The sequence below is a fragment of the Conger conger genome, chromosome 5, assembly GCF_963514075.1.
Source record: "Conger conger chromosome 5, fConCon1.1, whole genome shotgun sequence".
Lineage (NCBI taxonomy): Eukaryota > Metazoa > Chordata > Actinopteri > Anguilliformes > Congridae > Conger > Conger conger.
Window position 1 is genome coordinate 9,851,345 of NC_083764.1, and position 21,242 is coordinate 9,872,586.

At 42.5% G+C, this 21,242-nt stretch overlaps 4 protein-coding genes across 6 annotated transcripts in view; 3 read left to right on the forward strand and 1 right to left on the reverse strand.

Annotated features, from left to right (window-relative positions):
• enah (ENAH actin regulator) overlaps positions 1-1,200 on the reverse strand; it is a 111,746-nt gene extending 110,546 nt beyond the window's left edge. Inside the window, exon 1 of the mRNA XM_061241570.1 lies at positions 842-1,200. Coding sequence (XP_061097554.1) covers positions 842-846 — 5 coding nt within the window. The 5' untranslated portion in view covers positions 847-1,200. The remainder of the gene's footprint in view (positions 1-841) is intronic.
• Positions 1,201-4,211: 3,011 nt separating this feature from the next.
• Positions 4,212-6,187, forward strand: srp9 (signal recognition particle 9). The gene is made up of 3 exons (XM_061243149.1): positions 4,212-4,393; positions 5,154-5,222; positions 5,566-6,187. Exons 1-3 carry the CDS (start codon positions 4,322-4,324, stop codon positions 5,683-5,685), a joined length of 261 nt encoding a protein of 86 aa, XP_061099133.1. The 5' UTR covers positions 4,212-4,321; the 3' UTR covers positions 5,686-6,187.
• A 1,918-nt stretch (positions 6,188-8,105) lies between these two features.
• Positions 8,106-16,683, forward strand: ephx1 (epoxide hydrolase 1, microsomal (xenobiotic)). Of its 3 annotated transcripts, none has more exons than XM_061244134.1 (9): positions 8,106-8,218; positions 10,003-10,186; positions 11,403-11,583; positions 12,503-12,721; positions 13,034-13,163; positions 14,064-14,281; positions 14,816-14,924; positions 15,182-15,304; positions 15,656-16,683. In XM_061244134.1, exons 2-9 carry the CDS (start codon positions 10,004-10,006, stop codon positions 15,864-15,866), a joined length of 1,374 nt encoding a protein of 457 aa, XP_061100118.1. In that variant the 5' UTR covers positions 8,106-8,218; position 10,003; the 3' UTR covers positions 15,867-16,683. The 3 variants fall into 3 exon arrangements, with proteins under 3 accessions (XP_061100118.1, XP_061100120.1, XP_061100121.1); XM_061244136.1 differs by having other exon boundaries at positions 8,179-8,271; XM_061244137.1 differs by lacking the exon at positions 8,106-8,218 and adding an exon at positions 8,525-8,546.
• An 839-nt stretch (positions 16,684-17,522) lies between these two features.
• On the forward strand, positions 17,523-20,884 carry LOC133128233 (transcription factor 24-like). Its single transcript, XM_061241611.1, has 3 exons — positions 17,523-17,768; positions 18,918-19,187; positions 20,032-20,884. The coding sequence occupies exons 1-3, from the start codon at positions 17,523-17,525 to the stop codon at positions 20,182-20,184; spliced, it is 669 nt and encodes a 222-aa protein (XP_061097595.1). The 3' UTR covers positions 20,185-20,884.
• The last annotated feature ends 358 nt before the right edge of the window (positions 20,885-21,242 follow it).

The following is a 21,242-nucleotide window of genomic DNA, read 5'->3' on the forward strand; positions in this document are numbered from 1 at the left end:
CACTCCGTTTTAGATGCCAGAGATTCGACACCAAATCGTAGGACACGAAATGGATTGTGGAATTAAAACTCACAGCACGTAGCCGTACAACCACTTCCAAAACAAGATTCCAAAAAAAGGGACGAAAATCTTAGGCACCTAATTAGCGGCATAAGGGCTGTTAATTACCCTATTGCCAGAAACTATGTCCATGATAATTACCTAGAAAAGACAATAGCTTGATTAGAGGGGTTATTTTGTTGGCTTTATGTTACCATTCGTTTTTACTTCGGATTATTGATTCCATGGACATACACTGCATTGCAACAAATGGAAAATGTTCGGCAGCTAGCTTGTGCAGTTGAATGCATACTCGTTTTCCAAATGTGAAATCATTCGTCTCCGATTTTAGATTACATGACCTGCTGGATAGAATTCTCAACGTTGACGACAATCATATCCGCGGTAGCACTCAAATCTAGAAACTAGACAGATAGGTAAGCTACCTCGCACGAGGAGACAAATACGTTAGCTCGCTAACGATTGCAACATTCCCACGGCGCTTGACGTCAATGCCACTCCAATTTTTCTCAGTTTTTATAAAATTGCCTTATAAACTTTGCTGACCTGAATTTAAATTGTGCAGCTGCAATGCATAGTATTGTTGTGTACTGATGCTCAGAAAATAGCGGATAATTACTTAACCAATCAATCATGCATGCAATTACATTGCCAGTCATATGGCCCTATAGTTTAAAAACTTAAATTTTTTTCATTCAGCAAACGAAAAAATGAAATCCAATTTGTCGCACGCTTTCTTCGGATAGCACAGAACAATCTTACAGCCAGCTAAAATCCTTACCTCATGGTGATATTATCCCAGGATTTAAAAAAGTTAGGAATTCGTTGAAAGGTTGGCTTATTAGACGAGTATTCTGTCCTTTATTTAAGTTTTCAAAAAGTTCGCACTTGATTAGCTACCGAATAAACAGCACTTATAACTGGAAAACCGCAGGGTGAAAATGGTGTAGTTGAATCCAATAAAGTAAAAAAAATAAAAAATAAAAAAATAAATAAGCGTTTTCCTACATGTTCTATAGCATCCCGCTACAGTTTATGCTAATTTAGCTAAAGAAAGAAAAGAAACACAACTCGGTGCTTTTCTCCGTGCTGAGCCTCCAATCGCTTCTACAAGCGGCAGCGTGTCGCCGGGATCCCCGTCTAGAGACACAGTACTGACGCAAAGCTTTTCACAGCTACGTGAGGCACGCTGGAGACGTACAGGGCTCCGACAGCCACACCCCCATCATAAAGCTGGTGGCAGTGCAAAATGTTAAACGCTTCCTCTAATGGGAATAAATCGCAACGCTAGGGGGATTGATATATTTTTAAATATATATACATATATATTTTAATACCACATATTTTATCATGTCCTGTTTGATTATTGAAAGCATTGGGTTCAGACGTGTCATATTGGCAGTCTTATTTTACCTCCCAGTACGCATATTCAGAGTAACCAAATCGTTGGGATTATGTTTTAACAGTAGCCAATTTTAGAAAAGTATGCTGAAAGAGTACTCCTTCGAATTTGTTCACATTGCGACAGCTAGTGTTGTCATTGAAAAAACGACGTGTTTCGGTCTATAAAATCTCTGTACAATAATAATAAGTAATAATACATACATTTAAGATACAACATTTTCAACTTCCGAATGAGCTACACATCTGAATGACCTGGTGACAAGTTACTGGGAGGTAATTTGGGCATGCTATTTCCAGCATGCTAGCATTGGGTTGCTCGTCAATTCCTGAAAGGTGACGTTAAAATAAATTATCCTGTTCTATGTTCCTCCTGTCAAGTGAAATTTCTAATTGTTGTTGTTGTTGTTGTTGTTGTTGCCGCTGCTGGATTACCATTTCTGATGGCTGAATATTTAATTAAGGGCATATATGTTTTTAAGGGCATATATGTTAACTGTAACTAGTTTAAATGGTATTGACTGGATTCAGTTGCATCATTTCACCCTCACAGTTATCAATTCATGTATGTTTACACTGATAATATCATTTCAGAAAATCATTTCACAAAATATCTTAATGCAATGTTTCTGAGATGTGTAGGTTTATAATCTAAAGTGATGCTTGCTTCATTGACGAAAGAGTGTGACCCCAACATACCCAACTTTTAAATCCTTAGAACTGCTGGTCTCATATATGCCAGACAGAGCCATTATTTCCAGTGGGGATATTTATTACACTATTAAATTATTAAAGTCATATGAACCTACAATCTCTAACAGAGTTTGGGGATCATACAGTTAATTTAATAATTAACATTTCTATGTGCATTGGATACAATGACTTTCCAATCAAAATAATCCATTGGTTATGTCTCATTGTCAGGCCAATGTACAGAGGTACGGTGCCCGGTCATGAATATTGTGCAGATATTTTATATTGACATTAAGCATTTTACAACCCACATAACTGTACTTTAGTTTATTTACATGAAACTGTGAAACAGAGCGAGCTGTTCAATTACAACTGAAATCTTAAATGGGAATGAAGAAACATTTAAATAGCTTTGAACAGGAAAACTGGCAATTACATTTTTAATAGTTTCCAGTTATTTGGATTGTCTATTCATATGATCAAAGTTTTGTGGCGTTGTATTTCCAATCTTCACCCACTTAACCCAAACTGCCCAGTTGTGGTAGTTTGTGCTGATAGAGGTCAGATTTGGGGGCTTGATCACCTCGCACAGGTGGCAAGACAGCAGCTTCCTGTGCTTGTTAAGTGGGAGGGGACATCCCTCTCACTGTCACCCAGTTAATTTGATCTGTGTAGGTCACAGTCCAAAATTACCACAGTGATGTCATGGTAACAATGGACTTAGTGATACTTTCGGCATGCAATGACTTGGAGCATTGCAAAAAGTATAACAAGCTAGTATTCCCTGCGTTAGTGCAATCTGAAATGCCAAAGGCTGTTTATGCCTTTAAGCCTGCCACGGTATGCATTAATTCAAGATTTAACTGAAATTTAGTTGTCAGCCTGGATCCAGTCTAGATTATACAGTGTGTAAATAGAGACGGACTGTCACTGAAGAATGAAAAAGCAACTGGAGCTGACATGTTGCCTCAAATGTGATTGTCAAATCCATTTCAATTCCCTTGGTGCCACCTGCTGGATTCCATTTTAAATAGCTGTAAAAGATATTTATACAACCCACCTCAAATCCTTACTGACACCAGATATTTTTGTCAGTGTAATTTAAAACGAAACACCGAATACCTTGTCAGGCTGACTACATTCTGTCAAGGTCTTTGAAAGGGGAGCCTTTAAAAGTCCTTTCAATATTGGGGCTGAAATATTTTCTGTCTGCACTACAAACAGTGGAACAGGTTGATGTAATGGTCCCATACAAATATAGAGTAGATGCATGAATGAAAAAATATATAAATCCAGACTGGACATTCCTATCCAGACAGGCACAGTTCAGGAATTTCCTTTCATCTAAAATGCTCAGACATCCAGACTGCCAGTTTAACCACAATTCTCAACTATGCTACTATCCATAAATCAGAGTAGTCTTTTTTTAAACAAAAATGACCACCGCTACCTCTATGTTGTAATTGTGCACCTCTTTGGCACAGTGGCATTGAGGGAAAAACAATGCAGTTTTGTTCTGCTGATATCTTTTCAGTGCATCCCACAAACAGCCATCTTCAGAGCTGATAGTCTTCTTGGAGGGAACATTAATTACATCACATCTTATTTATTTTCAAAAGTTTTAAGTAGTCTAACATTATGTATTTGTTTGCATATATTGTGTGTACCTAACAATTAATAATACCATGAAAGGTATATAATTATAAAATAAATTGTTGGTAAAAGAAATACGTAAATAGCAACAACATATCCAGTAAATAATGAAAATTATGTTTTTTGGATGGATGTCAGATTGTACATTTGTCGTTGATGGAAAAATAATCTCCGAACTTCATTACAGGACCAACATTGGACAGTGAGGCTGATATCCAATGAAAATCCAGAAAGTGTGACCAAAATGTATGGTCTCCTTGCGGTAAACCGGGAAGAGAAGCGAAATCGGCGTGGCTGGCCCCCGTTGCGTAACCCCAATGCGCAAAGCAGTATCGAACACGCTGATTGGGTTCGTTTCGAGTCATCCAATCCCCAAAGTGCTTTTAGAATACTCTTCCGTCCATCTTTTTTTTTACCCATTCAGATACTGCTGATGTGGTTCTAGCTACAATTTCGAGGGAAAGTTACAGTGTGTTTTCTCCTTTTTTAAATTTCACATTTAGTTTAGCTAGCTATGCCTTATTATCAAACATGGGAAGAGTTCGCCAGAGCCGCAGAAAAACTATATTTGACAGATCCAATGAAGGTATTTTACGTCTTTAGAAAACCAAGCTAGTTAGCTACCTACACCCGATTTATTGTATGGCGAGTTGGTTTACTTAGCTAGCAAACTATCTTGGATAGCAGGTTTCTTCGCTACTAACGTTAGTGACGTAGTAATCGCAAACTATTTAGCTAGCTAAATTGCCCTTTTTTAACGATCGATTATGTTTAGGTTGACGTAATAGCTTGTCCAGTTTAAATTGGTTGTCTAATGCTAGTTTTAATTCAGAGTCGCGACTGGCCGGCTGGCTATCTATCTGTTAGCTCGCTAGCTCTATGGGCAGTGGAATCTACCTTAGCTGAAGCGTGTCCTAAATGTATTTGGCTATCTGACGTTAAAGGATCCTGCTAATGTAATGTGTATGTAGTGCATCTTATGTGCGGAGTCTTTTTTTTGAGATGGCGTTGTCTGCGCTTATTAGCTAAAGGTTAAGCATGTAGCTAACGTTAGATGATTGCCATGCTAACTGGAAGGCGTTTGGTGGTTTTGCTTAGATTTCAGCGTAAGCTACGTGTTAGCTACGTGTATTAGCCTTCTCTACTGGTATCAATTCAGCGTCAATACATTTATGCCCCCTGACCACACACACACACACACACACACACACACACACACACACACATTTAGCGTTCGCCTGCTTTGTGAATGTACTAGAGACTTGATCTCTGACCCTGTACAATATGTTACACAGACAACGAACGGTACAAGTTCTGATTTCTGAAAATCTTTGTGATTCTTATAGGTCAGAGTTGTGCTGAAGTACCGCCATTGTGATGGCAACCTTTGTATGAAAGTCACAGACGACGCAGTGGTGAGTAACTTTCAGGTTTGTTCCTAATTGCAACGATGACACGTTTATCATTTGAAAACAGCATTTAGTGTTCATTTTGGTATTTCAAAAGCATGGGGGGGGGGTTATTTAGTCATTTTTGTTTTTACCAAATTGACTGCAACATCATGGTCTGTTCACTCCGCGATGGCCTAAGGTGAAATTATAGGCACTTGTACTTCTACATTGCCCTAATTATATTGCATTTATTGCAGACTGATTACTGCCAGGCAATGGATGGCGTGGCAGTGCTTACCAGCACAATTGCTTTGTCCCGTTTAATTTTCATATCTTAGTAATTGAGTGCATTTAATTGTATTCCCAGTGTTTACAGTACAAGACCGACCAGGCGCAGGATGTAAAGAAGATCGAGAAGTTGCACGGCAAATTGATGAGATGCATGGTGTCCAAGGAATCTCGTAGTGTTGCCATGGAGACGGACTGATTGATTCCTCAGTCAAGTTTATGAACTTTGAGGCCGGACAGTGGTGTGCCTTTCACAAGCAAGGGAAAAAAAGAGGAGGCAGCGCAGAAGACTGAATGATGAAGAGGAAGATGTGTGTGAGCGGGGATGGGTGGGGAGGGGAGGGAGGGGAAAAGAATCGTAGGATAAAGGTTAAGCGGAGAGCAGTAGACTGGCTCTTCTGAAGAGCAAGCTGCTTGTGCGTCCTGTAGGTGGATAGTTATTTATTTTTTTGGGTTTCAAGGTGGACTAAAGCAAGATTTGAACAACAAGATGTCTGTCTGTTGACAAGGTTGGGTTTTCTTGAGCGGTTTTTAAGTTCCTTTTTTATTTTTCATGGAGAAATATTCCCAGTTTCACAAGAGCCCAAATGAAGCGGCGTCTTCAGATTTACACTCAGTCATTTTCGTAATGGAGCTACTGTTTTCTTTCATTGGATGTTCAAATTGTCATGTGGTATTCAATAAATATTTACATCTGTAAACGTTCATTATTTAATGCCAGATGCATTCTAAAGTCTGGGAGGCCTTCTGAACTCCCTGTGGGTTATTGAACCCTGGGGTCAATAGGCAAAACATTGCACACCGCTTCCTAAATTCAGGCAAAGTGCTTTAAAACACTGGAAATTCATTTGAATTTGGAGTCAAAGGCGGGTTATTGTATCTGAATACTAGTTTGCTGGCAGGTGTGCCACATATATTAAATGGTTAGTTGTGTTACTATACGGAATACATTCCAGCTTGCTGATACTGTCAGAAGTTGGATCGAGCTGCTGACACCGACTCAAACATAGAAAAATATTTGTGATTGCCTAAAAATGTGATCAACGTGCCGTATGATTTGTAGGAACTGCCACAAGTATTTAGGATTAGTTTCTGTAGTATGCCTTAGAAACTGACAAGCATGGGTGTCTTGGTGGCGCAGCCTGTAGAGCACTGACCGCATGCTCATTGCGAGCCGCGACGTCGGCGGTTCGAATCTGACCGTCTGACAATTTGTCGCCTGTCTTTCCCTCTCTCGCTCCCATTCTTCTTGTCTCTCTATACTATACTGTCCAATAAAGCTGAAAAAGGCCTAAAAAATATCTTTAAAAAAGAAACTGACAAGCATTCCAATTCTACATATCTGCAGAGGGCTCAAGCATTACCCCTGACTGGCAATGCACACTGATACTGAAAAAACAAAACTATATAATAATTATTGAGAAACTCAAAATGCCAATGTGAAAAATACTGTTCTCTATGAATGTTTCAATGGAACCAACCACAATTAAACATTGACTTAAAAGATTCAGGAGGAGCAATGTGGCTTCCATCCTGGTTGTGGAACAACGGACCAGCTCTTTACCTTGGCGGGGTTGCTGGGGGGCTGGCATGGGAGTTTGCCCATCAAGTCCACATGTGCTTTGTGGACTTGGAGAAGGCTTTTGACCGTGTCCCCCGGGGAACCCTGTGGGGGGTACTGTGAGAGTATGAGGTACCGGGGCCGTTATTACGAGCCATCTGGTTCCTGTATAACCAAAGTGAGAGCTGTGTCCGCATCCTCAGCACAAAGTCCAATGGGTGTGGGACTCCGCCAAGGTTGCCCCTTGTCACCGGTTCTGTTTGTGATATTCATGGACAGGATCTCAAGGCGCAGCCAAGGTGAGGAGAGTGTCCGGTTTGGTGACCTCAGAATTGTGTCTCTGCTTTTTGCTTCTGCTGGCTTCATCGGACCATGACTTTCAGCATGCACTGGAGCGGTTTGCAGTGGATGAGAGTCAGCACTTCCAAGTCCGAGGCCATGGTTCTCTGCCGGAAAACGGTGGATTGCTCCCTCCGGGTTGGGAATGAGCCACTGCCCCAAGTGAAGGAGTTCAAGTATCTCGGATCTTGTTCACGATTGAGGGTAAAAGGGAGCGTGAGATCGACAGGCGGATTGGTGCAGCGTCAGCAGTAATGCGGGCGTTGTGCCGGACCGTCGTGGTGATTTACTGGTCGATCTACATCCCAACCCTCACCTATGGTAACAAGCTTTGGGTAGTGACCGAAAGAACGAGATCACGGATACAAGCGGCCAAAATGAGCTTTCTCTGGGGTGGCTGGGCTCAGCCTTAGAGATAGGGTGAGGAGCTCGGATATCCGGATATGCGTCAAAAGGAGCCAATTGAGGTGATTCGAGCATCTGATCAGGATGCCTCTCCATTTTTAACTAATTTAAATAATGTTACATTTGTATTTTAAATATGTATTTAAACGTAACAAATGGCATGTAAACATCCATATTTTTTTATTTAAAAGAATGCACATCAACTACACATACACTTTTACTGGTAAAATTAATGTGATAAACATTGTTTCGATTTTGCAGAAGCTTTGGTACGATAATGCGTCGCTGAATTACTTTCTTGTGCAATGTGCTAGTGGCCGGGCATCGAAGAAGAAATACATTTCCCACAAAGCACTGCCCTCCATTTCATTACATTAGAAGCTGCGAGCGTGCTGCTATTGAACAGTGCACGGCAGCAAAACAACAGGTAGGGCAAGAGGGCATTCGCTATTCATTATCACAAACCGGTGGAAACAATTGGTAAAGGACAGTTATTACATTACTATTTGTTTGTGTTGTGAATTTTTGTATGATGTTGATAAACAGTGTACTGCTAGGCTAGCTAGCCAATACGTGATGTAACCTAATATTCAACTCAGGACAGATTCGGATAGAATTTTAATTAAGCTTTTTTATGTCAGAGTCGGACACTTTTTTAGCAAGGTGGGTGATGCAGTGAGGCTTCAAATGGAAATACACTAAAACAAAACTCAAGTGCAAGGTGAAAAGGAAAGCGAATGTTTTGAGCGCAATTTGTGAGTTTTGTTCAACTTGTGTTGTGAACTAAAGTTTAGGTTAAAGTTGAAGTTTTATGACTTTCTGACGTGCAACAATCCAAGCATTTTTTTGCAGTTCGGTTCATCAGATAATCATTGCATGCATTCATAGTGCTGCGATTACGCATTCTTACAGGATGCAAGTACTGGTTACACAACAATTTTTTGTTAATTTATGTAAAATGATTTTGGTCTTCCGCCTACATGAATAATCAGAGCAGAAGACAGATGTGGGAATACGGTATGTGCGCGTCATACCAATTGCGAACAGAGTTCAACATTCAGAAGTTGAACTGTACGGCTATATTAATCAGAAGTTTCTATTTTTGTCTTGGAATACTCACATAAACCAACGCCCAACCACGACTGCTGCTTTCATTTACGTTTATTTTCTTTATAAAAGAAAGATACTAACAGTCGCGGTTCTCGGACATCGCTGTCTACCTTTATATTGATACCGGAATGTTATTTTGTACCTTCTGAATGTTTGTTTTAGTGGTGCAGTGATGAACTGCATGGCCCACACTTTTGCTTTGCCTTCTAATCAGCAGTATTCGGTGCACACGCCGTTTCACCAGAGTAGGCTACACAAGTTGTTACTGTATTTCATTTGCATTAGAACCTTCAGCGGTATTTGAGGTCAGATGGAATAAAGCTTTGTCATGCGTCTTAGCCCAAATGAGTATTGACTATGAGGCCTTGTCTACTCAATTCTTTACCTAATCCTTGCCCAGTGCTGGAATGTTGTGCAACAATAATGGCACTATGTTCTGCTATTCGCATTCCCTGCAAAACCCCAGCCAATGAATGCTCCATTGCTACATCTGCTCTGGAGAGTTTGTTGCAACACGAGCTCCACATAAAGTATTGTTTTAAACGTTAATTATTGTCTTATCGTTTGCCTATAACCTATAATTGGATTGCTTTTTGGGTTAAATTTTTAATCTCAGGCTCATGTGATGTCTTGCTTTTTCAGGCATTTCCCACAGCTATGAATGCAGATCAAACACTGTTCATACCCGAAACCATTTATTGAAGACATTTTTCTATGTTGACTCTTAGGATGTATTTATCTAGAAAGAAAAGGCATGGACATGATCTCTCTCGAATCAACTTTCTCATCCTTTTAAGAACGAAAGCCATATGTTGCTGTATAATTATCCTCCTAAGACCTTGTAGGGGACACAGTCTCCTGTTTATTCCCAAGAACCACGTATTCTACTATGCTGAATTCTATGGAACATTTATGAATAAAACAATATTTTTGAAAATAATTTCACTGTGACACTTGTCGTCCAAGACACTTGTAATATATCATAATTTAAAATACTTTATTTCTGCTTGTTCAGGAGGATATAGGATATAGTACCACCCCTGCAATGACGAACTCACATATGCCTGTGTTTCATCCCCTGGCCCTCTCTCCTTTGCGCAGTATGATTACCGAGGTGCTCGTGGCCCTGGTTCTGGGAGCAGTGGTCTACGTTCTGCTGCTGAGGAGGCGGCAGGAGGTCCTGGAGACAGAGGATGGCTGGTGGGGGGCGGGAGAGCCCCTCGACACCCCTGAAGATGACAGCATTCGGCCCTTCAAGGTGGAGACGTCCAGTGAGGAGATGGAGGTGAGATCACAAGGGGGGGGTGTGGTTCGGTAGGGCAGCCTGGGGGAGCTCCACCTTAAGGAGATAAGATAAGATATACTTTATTGAACCCTGTGGGTTAATTTGTCCTCTGCATTTGACCCATCCTAGTTACCTAGGAGCAGTGGGCAGCCACAGTGCAGCGCCCGGGGAGCAATGTGAGGTTAAGGGTCTTGCTCAAGGGCCCAACGGCTGTGCGGATCATTTATTGTGGCTCGACCAGGATTCGAACCACTGACGTTGTGGCTCCCAGTCATGTACCATAACCACTACGCTACAAGCCGCCCCGAGTTAAGGAGGCTTCTGGATTTTCACGAGCTCCTACACAAAGGCTTGCATGCGTTTCTACCTCACGGGGAAGCTTAGCGCTAAATCACATTTCAAGGGTTGGTTTTCTGTTCCTGAGCGTGGTTCCGGGGCTGTGAAAGTTAACTCTTTAACACAGTGTCAAACCTTTTAGACCACGCTACACTGCAGATGTGTCCTAGTCGCTCATGCGTTGGATATTGTTGGCAATGGTTACTGTGGCATGCCAACTCTGTCACATTGCTGGGTGTGCCATGATAATCTACTCCAAAGCAGGTGCAATCAATAGCAGTCAGTGTTGCTGATGCTACAGCTGGCAAACTGCAGCCCACTAGGCAGTAGCCTATAGTGACATGACAAAGGTCCTAATCAGATTCCTCTAATAGACTTTTGTCTTAATTTCAGGTAACTGTGGTTATATGGCAGGGTTGAATTGGCTTCATGGTCGACTACAAACATTGGTGTATATATTATTATTATATTATTATTATTATACTATATACATATTTATTTAATAGTCGTGTCTATCAGTCAGCAGTCTCTATCATCCAAGGTTCAGTATAATGGAAGAGCCCATCAATAATTAGCATGTTGTTTGAGCATACCGCAGTAAGGCTGAATCAAAGTTTTTGTGTTGCCACTAAAATCGACCCATCAATAAAACCAACTGGGCCACACTTACTGGATGTTTGTCAACAAAACACACATTTAATAATGTGATATGAGATGCACTTCTTCAAAGCAAATCCATTGTTGTTCAATATCTGTAATTGCATTCTGTGACTTTGGTTGATTATGGTATTTATATACAGTATACTGTATATACAATGTTATATATTTGTTAACAGATTTTTGTATGTAAATGTTAAAATGGATTTCTATGCCCTGTCAGGATCTGTACAGGAGACTGGATCAGACAAGGCCTGTCCCCTCCCTAGAAGACAGCCAGTTCAACTATGGCTTCAACTCCAAATATCTGCAGAAAGTTGTGTCATACTGGAGAAATGAGTTTGACTGGAAAAAGCAGGTGGAGAAGCTGAACAGATACCCACACTACAAAACTAAAATCGAAGGTGAGATTTAGTTTCATAGCAATTGGATTTGGTAAGTGCTCCTTTGGGCGGCACGGATGGCGCAGTGCCGCCTCACAGCAAGGAGGTCCTGGGTTCGAATCCCCGTCGGCCGGGGCCTCTCTGTGCGGAGTTTGCATGTTCTCCCCGTGTCTGCGTGGGTTTCCTCCGGGTACTCCGGTTTCCTCCCACAGTCCAAAGACATGCAGGTTAGGCTGATTGGAGAGTCTAAATTGCCTGTGTGTGTGTGTGTGTGTGTGTGTGTGTGTGTGTGGTGTGGTGTGGTGTGGTGTGTGTGCCCTGCGATGGACTGGCGACCTGTCCAGGGTGTATTCCTGCCTTTCGCCCAATGTATGCTGGGATAGGCTCCAGCCCCCCTGCGACCCTGTTCAGGATAAGCGGGTTCAGATAATGGATGGATGGATGGATGGATGGATGGATGGATGGATGTGCTCCTTTGCTAAATTTGTCTTGGACCCAAACACCTTCTGGTTTGCATGGAGAGATCAAATCCCAGATGGAGTTCCACTGCAAAAAATGGTAGACTAAACAAGGGCTTTAGTCTTGTAAGTAAAAAAGTTTTTCTCTCAAGCTGAAAATATTTGCTTGTTTTAAGTTACTGTTTGCATGATGAGTGAAAATTTCTTACAAATCTTGAAATGAGTAAAACTGTCTTTCCTCACTGGTAATACATTTGTCTTATTTAGCAAAAACATCAAAGAAACGACTAAAATAGTTGTTGGAATTAATTTATTTTTGGGTTTTTGCAGTGTATGTTTGATTTGAATTTGATATGAATTTGATTTTGTCTCTTCACCTGAATCAGGTATCCATCCAACTACACACACAGGGCTGCATCACCACATATATCTCCAGTCTGGCAGAGCATCTTCACTCATTGTTGCATTTTTATCGAACCCAGGGATCGACGTTCACTACATACACGTGCGTCCTCGGAACCTGCCGGAAGGGACCAGCGGGGTGCCTCTGCTCATGGTGCACGGCTGGCCCGGATCCTTCTACGAATTCTACGGGATCCTGCCCCTGCTGACGGAGCCCAAGAACCCGGACGACTTCGCGTTCGAGGTCATCTGCCCCTCGATCCCGGGCTACGGCTTCTCCGAGGCCCCCCACAAGAAAGGTGAGGTGGGGGCCCCTGGTTGTTGGGACCAAAATCGGAAGAAAAACTTTAAGCTTTAATGTCGCTACTCCTTAGCCAATCCGACTAGCTTACAGGCTCCCAATTTATTTTTATTTTTGTAAAAAAAAATGAGGCTTGAATTGATCGGGTGTGAGAGGTCTTGCCGGCGGAAATCTGTGATCAGTCCTCAAAACGTCGTTGAACCGTCTTGATTGAAATCGGGATCCTGACTGTTGTTTACTACAAAGATCGCCATGGTGACAGGGCCTCTGTTGCCCATTCATAATCAAGCCCTCTGTTGTGATTGGTCAGGTTTCAACTCTGTGTGTGCCGCCCGAGTGTTCCACAAGCTGATGAAGAGGCTGGGATTCGCCCAGTTCTACGCCCACGGGGGGGACTGGGGCTGGCTCATCACCACCAATATGGCCCAGCTCCAGCCCAAGTACGGAGCCTGTCAGAACCAGTCCATCTGAATGCCTTCAGGGGGCTATTCAGCCGCTGACGGGACAGTGAGGCGTCAGGGGGGTGTTTCACCAAGCAAGATTATCGAGTTAGCTGGATAACTTCACTGAGTAAAACCCGGAACCTTTCCAAAACCGGAACATGGACTGAAGTAAAAACAGCCGCTTCGGGGTTTAACTTATCCAGCTACATCATTAATCCTGCTTTGTGATATATCCCCCAGATTAACAAAATGGGTGCAGCTAAAATTAGTTGTCATTTAGCAACTTTGAAAAACCAATCAAAAGGGTTTGGTCTTCACAACAAAACACAGCGATTGGCTTAGAGATGCTGTGATGGCAGCACCACCCGTATTTGGTGTCACGATATCGTCTCATCGCTGTTCAATGACAGGGTAGCTTGCCTTGTGTACAGATACAATATTTAAGACGGTGCTTCCTTGTGGAAAAAATTGCTTTAATGTGATTGAATTGTAACACACAGTTGCGATAACATTGCTTCCGAATTTTATAGATTTTGCATATGGACGCATTTTTAGTAGTACCTTTTTCTGAATTACCTCAGTCGTGTTGTCAGTCATTTTAAGCAACATTATGAATGCCATACACATATTTATATCCTGAAAAAAAGGGTTTAAGTCAAAATAACCCCAAGGAGTAAAGTTAAAACGAGCATGTTCTTGTTGAAATGTACTGTACTTTCAGTGGTTATTTGAAAACTTAATTTAAATCTTGAAATCTTGAAATGGTTTGCTTGTAGTGTTTCTGTGTATTCTAAATATATCTGCTTAGAATGGTTCAGCAGCGATAACTTTTGAAAGTTTGCTGCTCTCGTGAATGAAATCAAATGGTGAACGTAACCTCTCTCTCGTGTACCCCAGAACTGTCAAAGGCCTGCACGTCAACTTTGCCCCGGCCCAAGGCAAGCCTGGTGCTCGCGTGGCGTTGTCCTTATTGCTGGGCCGTCGCTTCCCTAAGCTGTTCGGCTTCACGCAGCACGACGTGGAAGGCCTCTTCCCCATCAGACAGAAGGTGCTGTTGGAGATGCTACTGGAGTCGGGCTACATGCACATCCAGGCCACAAAGCCAGACACCGTAGGTAAGGGGAGGAGGCGTCCTAACATAACATAACATAACATAACACAACACTACACAACACGACATGCACATCCAGGCCACAAAGCCAGACACCGTAGGGAAGAGGAGGAGTCCTAACACAACACAACATAAAACAACATAACATATGGGCAGCTTGTAACCTAGTGGCGAAGGTACATGAAGGTTGGTGGTTCAAGCCCCAGTGTAGCCACGATAAGATCCAGCACAGTTGTTAGGCCCTTAACCCTGCATTGCTCAAAAGGCCCAGATTGTCTGTCCCCTGCTTAGTCTAATCAACTGTCAGTCACTTTCGATTAAAGAGTCAGCTAAATAACAAATTAGTATTTGTTTATAACATAACATAATGATAAGAACAGGCCATTCAGCCCAGCTATGCTTGCATTTTCCAGCCACTAAAGGGTATCTTATGCTTAGTTTACCTAAAATCGAAATCGTATCTTGCACGTCCATCTTAATGAAGGCCACTCTGGTCACATGCCTGTTATAAGGCTGCAGGTGTGTCTGCCCCCTACAGGTCGTGGGCTGAATGACTCTCCTGTTGGCCTTGCAACGTACATCCTGGAGAAGTTCTCCACTTGGACCAATAAAGAGTTTCGGAACCTGGAAAACGGAGGACTGGAAAGGTATTACGTCACCGGAGAAGAGCATATGTATTTCATATAACTATCATGCAAAAAATCACAAAAACGTGTGTAAACAGCCTAATTATAAGGCATTAAGAAGAACCAGACACCTTGTATTCACTGACAGAAATGTTGTTCATGCTTTCTTAAGACAGCTAAATTACACTTGATGAAAATATAAAGTACTAATAGTCCCTTGCATGGCCTTTGTATTCAGTTACTTGATGAATTTGTTTATTGCTAAATTGTGTCGACAGGAATTTTTCCCTTGACGATCTTTTGACCAACGTGATGATTTACTGGACGACTGGGTCCATAATCTCATCGATGCGTTTCTACAAGGAGAACATCGGTGGGGGCTTTACCCAGAAGCATGCACTGTGAGTATCTGAATATGATCTACAGTATGTGAAACAAGTTACCATGCTTGTAAAGAGTATATTGCTCAAGACTTCCAGTAATAGACAGGACAATAGCTAGTATGTATGTATACACATACAAGAAGTACAACACATATACTGTATAATCTGTTTGATATCCGTACACTTGACAACAACTATCAAAATTGGTATTTTTGCAGTAGTTCATGGCCTTGCCTGAGACTTTGAACACCATTGGCTTGTAGGCTAGTAAAACGCAAATGTAATGTAGTAGAATGCAATATGCAGATAGTTTTGGGAGCCCCAGAAATAACATTGTCACCCCCCCATCCCCCCACACCACCCTGTCAGGATGGCAGTCTACGTGCCCACAGGATTCGCCTCCTTCCCCAACGAGCTGATCCACACCCCCAAACTGTGGGCGAAGCAGAAGTACCCCAAGCTGAAGACGCACACAGTCATGCCCCGGGGCGGGCACTTCGCCGCCATGGAGGAGCCCCAGCTGATGGCCGAGGACATCCAGAACTTCGTCAGTAAGCTGGAGAAGAGGAAAAAGAAGTGATTCTGCCGTGGGCACACGTAGATGCACCCAGCACAACGACAGTGTCTTCAGACATGATCATTAAGCCTTTGAGTAGTAGGTTTGTTTGAATGTTTTTCTTCTCTCTATAAAATTCTAAATCAGTGTTCTAGATCTCCATTGCCTTCAAATACCAGTCGTGATTGTGACATCAGTATTCCGTTAAGAACATTCTAATCCCGTATTTGTGACCTCACGCCTTAAAGGGCTAGAGCTTCTGAATTTCTGATATCGGACCTTGTACAGTCCCATAACATTGTTCATTGTTTTTTATTTTAGATTTGAAACCCAAAGCAAAACAAACAAAAAACACTACTATATTAATATAGGATATTCACTATTTTCACTATAATGTCAGAGGGATCAGTAAGTAAGAAGTAAATTGACCAATTTAAAACTATTAGGCAGTGAAGAGATTGAACTGCCAGTTTTTCATCTTTTAGAGTATTTAAATAGAGCAATGGATTATTTTTATCCTTGTATGGCAGTTTTACAAAATAGGTGTGAAAATGACATCAGAATTGGTGCATGATTCCATGTAACATTTTCATTCTTGAGAAATTTCTCAGAATTGGAGAAAGAATTTTAGATGCTGGGTTCCCTGGACATTTGCTCCAGCCTGGGACCTTGGAAGATTCTGTGCCTATTCATATTTTATCCTTTAATGTAGATAAAATACACAAACACACACACACACACACACAAATACACACACTCTGTGCCTTATAATATTCGTCTGAAATCTCAAAAATCTACAACAGTGTTAAACAAAAAACATGAATAAATATTTTAGCTACTTCCCTGATGCACTTGTCATTTTGTTCTTATAAGTTCCTTTTGTAATATTGTACCTATGGTGGAGGTTTTATGAATTGTGATTCCATGCATGTTCCAAAGCATCAAAAGTTGTAATTTGATACTTATTCCTTTAGCGTATGAAAGGTGTTATTGTGTTGATTCGGAATCAGTCCTGCATAAAGCCATAACCAGGATTAGTGCACCCCAGAAGAGGTACGCTGAGTCAGCTCAGCTGTGGGACGAGGGCAGTGGTTCTAAAACCTCTCCTCGAGTCCCCCCAGCTGGATCCAGGTATTTGATGTGCTCTGCCTTAAGCACACCTGATGCAGCTAATCAGCCTTTCATTAGTTGTATCAGGTGTGCTTGAGGAGGAATGCCTCAAACATCTGGATTCAGCTGGGGGTACCCAAAGAGAGATTCAGGAAATACTGCACGAGGGGAGTATGAGGGTGTTCCCTCTCCCAAACTGTTTGGAGGATGCTGCAGCAATGGGACAGACCTACAAATACAATTCGGCTTCCCAAACTGGGGAAAGAGTGAAAATAAGGGTTCAGAAAAAGAAAACAGAACCACCGCATCATAGCATGTTTTGAGGCATTTCAAGACGTTTGCCACACATCTCTCTCTCATGGGTGTGAAACACCAGGGGACGGCGGACATGCCCCCCCCCTCGGAGCCCCCCCGGCCATTCCCAAGCCCCTCGTCCTGCCCCGGGACACTCGCTGCTCCCTGAGGCAGCTCCTTTGGCAGGGCCCGCTCCGGGGGAGGGAGGGGGGGGAGATAAGGCCCGCTTGAAGATCCACTCATTACCTCACCAGATAAGGCGAGGGAGGGAGCACTATGGCTGCGTCTGCAGCCAGGGGAAGAGGAGGCTCACTTCTCCTCTCTCCACCGGGGCGGGGGGCTCGCTCGCTCGCTCAGACGGGCCGGTTCTGTTCCTTCTGCCTCGGCTGGGGGGTCCAGCGGAACCTCATGGCGGAGAGTCGGCATGGCGACGGCGGCGGTATGGAGGGGGGGGGTCCCTCCGGGGCGAGGGGCCCACGGGCCGGCGGGGGGCACTCGGCCGGCCGGGACTCCGGGAAAGGGGTGAGTTAGCGGCTGAGACCACAGCACCACCGGCACAGAGAGGTCCGAGAGAGAGCCACGAACAGGCGGCTACACCTATGAGGATGGGCAACTCCACACAGCTTCACACAAGTCACATACAGATTATTACGCAGACATACAGATTATTACACAGACATACAGGTTATTCAGCAGACATAGTGTATTCAGTAGACATAAAGATTATTACACATAGTTTTTTTTTTACGTAGACATACAGATTATTGTGCAGTGTCGTATCATTTTTAGGTTAGAATGCAGACATTACAGGTCGGATTCTTGGTGGGTTGTACTTGCTTAACTTACACTAACCTGAATTACTTTGATAAATATCCAATTCTGTAAATAGACTAAGTTGTGGGTAAGATCATATATTAGATACATTTACAATACTTAAATGTAAATATATTATATATATTTAGCTTAAATATTTATTATTTTAATGGCGAGACATGTCACAATTCCTTTTTCAATATTGTACAATTTAGTTGAACTTTAGTTACAAGACTACTTCCGCTGTCTTATTCTTGACAGGACAGATTCAATTCAGCTTGTACTTTTGGCAGCACCAAATAGACATTTTGAAGATTTTCCTTGTTTTAGTGTTCCTAGCTTATCTAATTCCGTCTTTAACCTTTTAGAAATGGCACAGTCTTCGTTTATGATTCACTAATGTCCAGGGCAGTTTCCATACCTCCCTAAAGTATCCCATGTTCCTAATTTATTCCTTCCCCACTGTAATCCTACTGATAATAAACACATTACTCCCTGGTTATGCATGTGACCTCATTCTCTGTAACAGGGGAGTCCAATGCTTTCTGAAAATGGCCGTTATCGGTGCAGTTTTTCATTTTATCCTATTTTATACTAAGGCGTCCGATTCTACTTATTAAGGTCTCGATTGAACAGCATGATTAGTTATTTGGGTTTTGTAGAGCAGGGAAGAAACACACGGCACAACGTTTACCTTCCACCTCTGCTTAAAACAAGCTAATAAAAAATAAGCTTAAAAAAGATTTTAAGTTGCATTACAAGACTAAAAACACTAGTTAGGACATGTTTTTTGCAGCGGAATTTTCGAAAAGCAACGGTCCCATCCTCACACAGCCTCTCACACAGCCTCTCCCACAGGTGCGGTGCGGCCCGGGGGGGCAGAAGCTGCAGGTTTACCCCGCCAACGCGGCACGGGAGAGGAGCAGGGTGCGGAACCTTCGGCAGGCCTTCCACAGCCTGCAGGCCGCCCTGCCCTCCGTGCCCCCCAACACCAAGCTCTCCAAGCTGGACGTGCTGGTCCTGGCCACCAACTACATCGCCCACCTCACGCAGACCCTGGACCAGGGCGAGGCCCCCGCAGAGAGACCCCCTCTCTACAGGGCGGGGGGCTACCTCCATCCAGTCAAGGTCAGTCAGCCCACCGTCCCGTTGCGTTCCCACCTCATTGCAATGATGTCATGGGAAGGTGTATAACAGCCTGCAGTGTAGTATGACGGTTAGAGCAGGGGTAACCAACCCTGTTCCTCAAGAGCTGCCGTCCTGTAGGTTTTCACTCCAACCCTAACAATACACACCTCATTCAACAGCTAGAGATCTCATTGTGCTGCTCATTAGTAGAGTCATGTGTGCCAAATTAGGGTTGGAGTGATAGCCTATAGGTATGTAGCTCTCCAGGAACAAGGTTGGTTACCACTGATGTAATGGAAACACTTACAGTATAATGCCCAGTGTAGCATAAGTTACAGCAGGGCTGCCTAACCCTGTTCCTGCCCAGATTGTCCATCCTGTAGGTTTTAATTCCAACCCTAACAAAGCACATCTCATTCAAGAGAGCTCATAGAGATGCTAATTGCTAGGTGTGATAACTTAGGGTTGGAATTCAAACCTTCAGGGCCTTCAGAACCACTATTATATTACAGTTTTTTCCTGGCATGAATAGGGTCTTTGGTGCTCCCTGTCATTTGGCCAGGGTTAATGCAATAGAGCCAATAATTGTGTTGTATTGTACTATTCTCTCTCTCTACTTTTCTCCAATGATCAGAGGGCTGCATTCTGCCCCCAAATAAATAATATTCTTACTGTAGTAATAATTTGTTTTCCACTTTTTCTGCTTTCTAATTTTCGCCAATGACCTCTCTAGGAAAACAGTTTGTTTCCAGTTTATTGAATGCTGTGCAATGACAGTACATGTAGAGCAGACTGTGTATGTTTGAGGGAAGCGAAGATGATTGGGCTCTGCTGTCTCCTGTAGAAGTGGCCCATGCGTTCCTTGCTGTATTGTGGAAGTGTGGGAGACCTGCTCTCAGGGGCCCCGGCCAATCAGAAAGTTCACTCCGGAGAGGACGATGCCAACCCATTGGCCCCTGACGGTGAGGGCCACACGGACTGGACCAGCCAGAAATGAATGATGAGGAAATGAGAGAGCACTCTGCTAATACGGCTTGGTACACTGTGACATATGGTCCTGGCTTTCGAAAATGTCAAAGGAATAACATAACAGTTAATACATTGAACTACTGAAATTAAAAGTACTTCTTGCAGCTTAGAATGATAGTAATTATTATATAAAAGATTCTCAGCCCTTTCCTGTCAGCAAAAAGCCACACACAAAAAAGAATAAGCACAAGAGAATACCATCCATATCTACTGAAGATGAATATACTCACTGAGTACTTTATTAGGAAAACCTGTACACCTACTTACTCGTGCAATTATCTAATCAGCCAATCATGTGGCAGCACTGCAATATATAAAATCATGCAGATATGGATCAGGAGTTTCAGTTAATATTCACATCAACCATCAGAATCTGTCTTAATTCTGTGATCTTCTTTGTAGGATAATGATTTTATTTTCTCGGATTAAGTTCCATATTAAATAAGAAAGAAACGTCATTATAAACATTTTTAGTTAAGGAGGGCTTGTTTTGAGGTTATGGTGTTGTGTATATGAGGGGGTGTGTGTGGATGGGCTGATAAACTCAAAAAGGAGGGCTTGTTTTGGAACTCGTAGCGATCCTGAATGCAGCTGAGCATCCCACAGTGCCTCATATCTTCCCAATGACACAGTTCTGAGTAAATATACACTTTTTTTAAAGCAAAACATAGTGCTAAGCTATCCAAATTGTGCTTCATAAATGTTTAGAGGTTTATGAAGACTTTGTATTCCTCAGCTATTTAAAGGGACTATTTGTTTTTTGTAAATTAAACCTTTTTTATGTAAAACATTTGGTTTTCATGTTTAATTTGTGACAAAGAGAGTGTGTGTGTGTGTGTGTGTGTGTGTGTGTGTGTAAAGGCCTGTATGCTGGTAAACAGAAATCAACTTTATCTCACTGCCAAAAAAGTACTGTCGGACTCCTTCCATATCTTTAGGCCCATATAGCTAAACAGTCTTCAGATAGCTCATGTTGTCCCAGCGTCAGTGAAATCAGAGAGGGGAAGAAATTCAAACTCATAAAGT

Coding starts and splice junctions, on each gene's coding strand:
- LOC133128233 (XM_061241611.1), top strand. CDS start 17,523: ATGGCTGCGTCTGCAGCCAGGGGAAGAGGAGGCTCACTTCTCCTCTCT. Junction 17,769..18,917: donor GCCGGGACTCCGGGAAAGGG/GTGAGTTAGCGG, acceptor CCTCTCCCACAG/GTGCGGTGCGGCCCGGGGGG. Junction 19,188..20,031: donor GCTACCTCCATCCAGTCAAG/GTCAGTCAGCCC, acceptor TGTCTCCTGTAG/AAGTGGCCCATGCGTTCCTT.
- ephx1 (XM_061244134.1), top strand. CDS start 10,004: ATGATTACCGAGGTGCTCGTGGCCCTGGTTCTGGGAGCAGTGGTCTAC. Junction 11,584..12,502: donor CTACAAAACTAAAATCGAAG/GTGAGATTTAGT, acceptor TATCGAACCCAG/GGATCGACGTTCACTACATA. Junction 14,925..15,181: donor GAAAACGGAGGACTGGAAAG/GTATTACGTCAC, acceptor TTGTGTCGACAG/GAATTTTTCCCTTGACGATC.
- srp9 (XM_061243149.1), top strand. CDS start 4,322: ATGCCTTATTATCAAACATGGGAAGAGTTCGCCAGAGCCGCAGAAAAA. Junction 4,394..5,153: donor ATTTGACAGATCCAATGAAG/GTATTTTACGTC, acceptor TGATTCTTATAG/GTCAGAGTTGTGCTGAAGTA. Junction 5,223..5,565: donor AAGTCACAGACGACGCAGTG/GTGAGTAACTTT, acceptor TTGTATTCCCAG/TGTTTACAGTACAAGACCGA.